This window comes from Bidens hawaiensis, unplaced genomic scaffold (genome assembly GCF_021521415.1).
Source record: "Bidens hawaiensis isolate Kalapana, Puna unplaced genomic scaffold, B.hawaiensis_p1.1 tig00022510_1, whole genome shotgun sequence".
Lineage (NCBI taxonomy): Eukaryota > Viridiplantae > Streptophyta > Magnoliopsida > Asterales > Asteraceae > Bidens > Bidens hawaiensis.
The window spans coordinates 236,121-241,986 of NW_027493504.1; the positions used below are offsets into that span (position 1 = coordinate 236,121).

A 5,866-nucleotide genomic window follows, 5' to 3' on the forward strand; every position below is an offset into this window, starting at 1 on the left:
ACTCTCCCTGCTTGTATGAGATAAATGAGTCACTAATTGTCTGAACTTCATATGAAAAATAGCAACATGCTTATTGTTTATGTCATTCCTGAAGACGTTAATCTTAATTTTAGAAGATAAAGATCAAATAGGTTATAGCTAATTCTTGGTGAATTATTTGTTGAGTGTTTATATTTTAATTAGGAATAAGATATTATTTTATATTTATTTGGTTTCCTAGATTGAGTGTGGTTATAAGTCTTGAAGAGCAAGTCAAGGTTTTAATATAAATAGATGGTTAGGGGTATTGCAATGTGTGTGTTTTATTTTATAATAATAAAAATAATAATAATAATAATAATAAAATAGTCGAACAAGTTGTTCAATCTCGTGTTAGCGTGTTCAATCAAGGTGTGATTTTCCAACATTCCCATCTAAGATATAAGAAGAAAATGTATAATACACCAGTCCCTTTTGTGTGTACATTGAATTTTTGACAAACATCTCTTACCACCAAATGTATAGTATGAATGTATGATAGTTGCTATGAACTACAGTATTTTAAGTTTGCATTAATGGGACTACTTGCTAGTTATTTGAATAAGTTGTTCTGTGACATATCTACACTTGCTAGTATAGAAATATATTTAATGACTATTGGCTAGTTATTTAACAAGTTAAAAACATTGTTTCTTCTTAAGAGTTGTGTGTATAATTTGGCCTGAACGGGTAACGCCATCATATGAAAATATGAATGCTGGCAGAGTATCGAATTCCTAGCAAATATCATTCAGTTTTGCCCAAATACAACACTAAACGATCTTCCAAAACCAAGGGGCAATTATTCATGTTTACTACATGTCAAGATAACTATAAGAGCGGCATCAGAACCCGCTGACTTCCTGTGAAGCAGAGGTTTTAGACTCGATCACTTGCTCAGATGTTGCCATTGAGCTTCCTGTTAAGAAAGACTTAAGAAGGGTGAGTGCTTGCTTCGGTCTATGCAAAGGAACCTCATGCCCCGCTCCTCTTACGGTCACAAAAGTCAAACCTTCATACTGTTGTGTCCATCCTCCCACCTATTAAAACAAACAAAGAACATCACACCAGAAATTAGTATCATCATGCACATCTCCATCCTTACTTATCATGTGGGACCCGCACCAAAACAACGAGGATGCATGTTCATGTATAAGTTGAGGGAGGTTCAAATTTAAGTACAAAATGAATGGTCTAAAAAGTGTAGAAAGAATTGTGAGCCTGTGATAAACTAATTTGATGGTTAAGATTGATTTTGAAGTTTGTTAATGCTTGAGAGGGGCAAAATAGGGAATTTATATACTTTTCTTACTTTTCTAAAGAAAAATACAATAAAATCAAGAATTGTATTCTCTTTAAAATAAAAACAATATGGCTATATAAAAAAATTTAAATGTTTTTTTTAAATACAATACATGTGTGGAAACAGAACAATTATATGTTAAACAAGATAGTTATAACCTATAAATCAACATAGTTATATGTTAAACACAGGCATAAATGGACGCATATACCCCTCGACATAGAACAATGTGGCGCATTCTCATTGCTTCATAGGCAAACCTCACTTTGTAGGGGTAGCTCTCTATAAGTATATGTATATATGCATATGTTTATGTTTATGTTGATGATGGATGAAATTACCTGGCCATCTTCATACCAAGCACGCCACGGGCCGATAGTCGTAAGGTTGAGAGCATCTATACTGTAACGTGTAGAAGCCGTCGGAATCACCGCATCCGTATCACCACTACAACAAAAACGAAATTTTAAATACAATCAACACTGGCACCATTGCTTTCTGAAAATCACTAAATAAGTATTAAAAACAACCTGAACATCCAAATACGAAGCCCTGAACTTATAAGTTCTTGATACACATCGAGCACTGATATAGGAGAATCTTTCCAGTACAACCCGACAACGTTACTGCACAACAAAACAAAGTTGTTATTTGTTAACCACCACAAAATAATTATATTAAATTTCAAAATTAAGTTATACCTGCAAGTTTCCCAAGTTCTCGACGAGTTCATGTGATACGCATGAAGCGCATTTTGAACCTCAGGTAAATTGAAGTAAACTATCGTGTGTTGTTCGGTGCACGGATCATAACTCTGCCCAATATGCCCTACTCTCTGTCATACAAACAAAAGTCAATTATCGGTTGACATGAAGCACTTTGACCAACTTTTTAAAATAATTACTCACATGCCATCTTCTCAGAAGGCGGTTTGTGACAGCGTTGGCGGTGCAAGGTGGAGTAAAGATGCTATAGGGATCAATATTACCCATTTCTTGATAAGCAATATCGGTTATCTGATCACACGCACGAGACGGGTGAATAAACGATTCCTTGTCGCATAAATCGTTTGCTTTCTTGTAAGTTTGGTCGGAAATCATACCAGCAGCCCACATAAATTGAAAAAGGCCAACATGATCACTATAATCATCTGTTAAGGCATTCCCCACCTGCGAAAATTTTAATTCTTTTACACGTTAAATAAGGTTTTTGGCCCATGGTTTGACTCAAATAATCCTTCTAATTCATTAGTTTAAATTTGACTTCTCATAGTCCAATAGTTTCATCTTCGTATCAATTAAATTCCAGCCCACTAAACTTATCCAAATTTTTTTGTGTAACATTTTATTGAAAGACCAAAATACCCTAGCGTTTGGTCTTTGAGTGAAACGTTAACAGAAATATAAAAATTGATACAGAAACGAAACAATTGGACTAAATAAAAGTCAAATTGAAACTAACGAACTAAAACGGTTATTTGGGTCAAACCACAGGGACTAAAACCGCATTTAGTCTTCTTTTGCAAAACATAGTAAGCAAGTAATAAAACTTTGGTTAAAGAATATTATGTACCATGTAACCCTTCAGATTAATGGGACTCCCCGTGTTTGCTTTGTTATATCTCACAATCGCTTGGCTTAATTGTGGAACATAATGTCCTGAAAATGAAAACAACCTAATCAAATTATTATAAACTATAACACATATGAAAGGAACAATGTTTATTTACACTTATGTACCTGCATAGCTCTCGCCTGTTAGATAAAATTCTCTTCCGTTATATTCAGGAAACCGTTCAAGCCAATTCAATAGAAATTGAAGTGCATCTTCAGCTGTAAGTTGCAACACCAATAGCATAATTAGAAATCAAGAAAACTACATAAGCATCATGATGATAGTATATACAAATTAATCTGAAGTTGTACCGGTTCTTATATCGCCATTGCTCCTAATATCTGAAGAGGTATTCGAGTACGAATAACCAACTCCAACAGGTGAATCAAGAAACAGCAAATTCGCCACTGCAAATCATTTAAGCATACAACTTAATTAAACTAGGGGTGTGTTTTTTAACCGTACCCGACCCGAAGTCACCCGAACCCGAATTAGAGAATACCTGAAAAACCCGAACACGAATAACCCGAACTTGACCAACCTGAACCTTAAATGGTTCAGTTAGCGGTCATTTTTTATCAACAAAAAACCTGAACAACGCGACCCGAAAAACAACCCAAACATTTATTGTCTTTTCTTTATAGATGCGTTTAGGTTTGGAGTCTTATCTATCTTAATTTAATGTTTTATAGTTTGTTATTGGACTTTGAACATTATCATATGATGTTTGAATTTTTATGATATTTATTTAGTAACATGATGATATTTTGTGAATAAAACTTTTTTTTTTCAATTTACATTTAAATCTGAAAACCCGACCCGGACTAACCTGGACCCGAGAATTTAAATGGGTCAGTTATCTGGTCACTATTCCTGATTGATAATCAAACACGAAATAAGCGACTAACTCTTGCTAATATTAATCTGAAAATATAACTAAAAAAGAAAACTGATTAAACCCTAACTCGGTTTGAGTTTTGATGAACCTAACTTGGTTGCATCTAGATGAACCCTAACTCGGTTACATCTCGTGTGTGTGTGTCTATAGATGAACCCTAACTCGGTTGCACCTCTATAATGTCTAACCATGACTCAGTTTATATAACTCGCTAGCAAAGACATTACCAACTATGACTTGTGAGTTGGAGCCAAAAATTACATCCAATATCCTATATATAAGATGATAAAGTGTTACTTACTTACCGGTGTTCCAAGAATATGGATTCAAGTAAACAGAGTTGCCATCTTTATTAACATGAAATGGGCCCACTTCTTCAGCCATGCCAAATGCAATTGACGAACACCCAGGTCCTAAATGAAACAGCAATCTTAATGAGCAAACCATAATGTTTTATTTATTTATTTATTGCATAAAACATAATGAATCTAACCTCCATTGAGCCAGAGAACAAGGGGCTTGGAAGCAGGATCCTCAGTAGCCTCAGTGAGCCAGTAAAACAGAGCTCTTCCAGATTCTTGGTTAACAGTTACGTACCCAGCATAGTGTTTGAAGTCAACATTAAACTTTTGACCGGGTAAGCTGGTAACCTGATCTAACTTCTGTTGATTAGTGGCGTGTGAATTGACTGATGAAGATGCAATGAAGAAGATGAGAAAGGCCCAACTTTGAATTGATATCTTCATTTGGGGAAGATGAATGAAGATAGAGTGTGAGCACCGAGGAAGGATAATAATAATAATAATAATAATAATAATAATAATAATAATGATGAATGTTAAAGTTTTGAGTTAAGGGGACCATACCTTTTACTTTACCTTTTGCTGGCTGGTTGGTTAGTTTGTTGAGACGTTAAAACAGATTTTTTCCGTTACGGAACGGTGGCGCTAACCGTATGCGACAATCAAATCTATACTCAAAACTCTCACACAACTCTTCCTCGAATTAAGATTATAAATATACAAATTAAGGTAGGGATGAGCAAAATCGGGACGGGTACCGATACGAATCGGTACCAAAGTTTTGAGTTCCGGTATCGGTACAGGACGGGGCCGGTATTTTCCGAATTTTTACCTTCAATACCGGTACCGTCCCGATCTCATCTATAAGTATAAGAACTAGACTCATGGACTAAATTATAGAAAAGACTCGATTATTGAGGATAGCCACAAAAACTCATAAGAAAATACGAGAAAGAACTACAAAGAATAAAGCTCAGACGGAATTTGGTAGGTGTTGGTTTGATTTGTTAAGGTACCAATACAAACTGGTACTCCGTATAGCAAATAAAAGAGAAACCCAATAAAATAATGTCGTAATATGCCCAAAATGACATCGATAGGTATTTGGTTCATTATTTGTTTTACATTTTACTGCTTATTATATATATATATATATATATATATATATATATATATATATATATGGGTGGGTTAACGTACAATAATTGCTTATCGTACATTACGTACGCAACTTTCCAGAGCATTAGATTAAGAAACACGCGGTGGCAGTTTTGTAAATAACCCAACAGTAGTTCACGATCAAAATTCGTCGATTACAAATCAAATCTGATCCAAATTCGAAACTCGTCGCTTAATCTAATCCAATTTCTAAACTCTAATCCAATTTCTAAACTTTAATCACAGCTTAAAGTATGAAATCTCTAAAGTCAAAAACTAAATCAAAATAGAACGTCGTTGAACATAAATAAATCTTCAAAATTGATCAAAAAATGATGATATAACCAATCGAATTGATGTGTAGAAGTATTTAGATTCATCAATCGATTATGAAATTGCAGAAATAATGCACTCAATTGAGCTCTGATTAGGGTTCAAAATATTACGTTTAAACGTTCTGAAACAAAACTGAAGACCTTTAAACGTTCTGACCAAAAAAGAACATCTTTAAACGTTCTAATACGTTCAAAGAAGTTCTGGGTGTTCAAAAAAATGAACATCTTTAAACGTTCT

The 5,866-nt window shown here is 34.3% G+C and overlaps 1 protein-coding gene across 1 annotated transcript; it reads right to left on the reverse strand.

Moving 5' to 3' along the window:
* Positions 1-694: 694 nt before the first annotated feature.
* LOC143565684 (serine carboxypeptidase II-2-like) lies at positions 695-4,608 on the reverse strand. Its single transcript, XM_077052583.1, has 10 exons — positions 4,327-4,608; positions 4,139-4,246; positions 3,247-3,342; positions 3,061-3,153; positions 2,894-2,979; positions 2,230-2,490; positions 2,023-2,156; positions 1,852-1,947; positions 1,663-1,768; positions 695-1,058 (listed from the first exon to the last, which is right to left on the reverse strand). Exons 1-10 carry the CDS (start codon positions 4,577-4,579, stop codon positions 864-866), a joined length of 1,428 nt encoding a protein of 475 aa, XP_076908698.1. The 5' UTR covers positions 4,580-4,608; the 3' UTR covers positions 695-863.
* Between the last annotated feature and the right edge of the window lie 1,258 nt (positions 4,609-5,866).

Bases quoted from the DNA above. Each gene is read 5' to 3' on its own strand.
- LOC143565684 (XM_077052583.1), bottom strand. From the start codon at position 4,579: ATGAAGATATCAATTCAAAGTTGGGCCTTTCTCATCTTCTTCATTGCA. The intron at 4,247-4,326 runs GTTAGATTCATT...TGTTTCATTTAG, and splicing joins TGTTCTCTGGCTCAATGGAG to GACCTGGGTGTTCGTCAATT. The intron at 3,154-3,246 runs GTACAACTTCAG...TGCAACTTACAG, and splicing joins CAATGGCGATATAAGAACCG to CTGAAGATGCACTTCAATTT.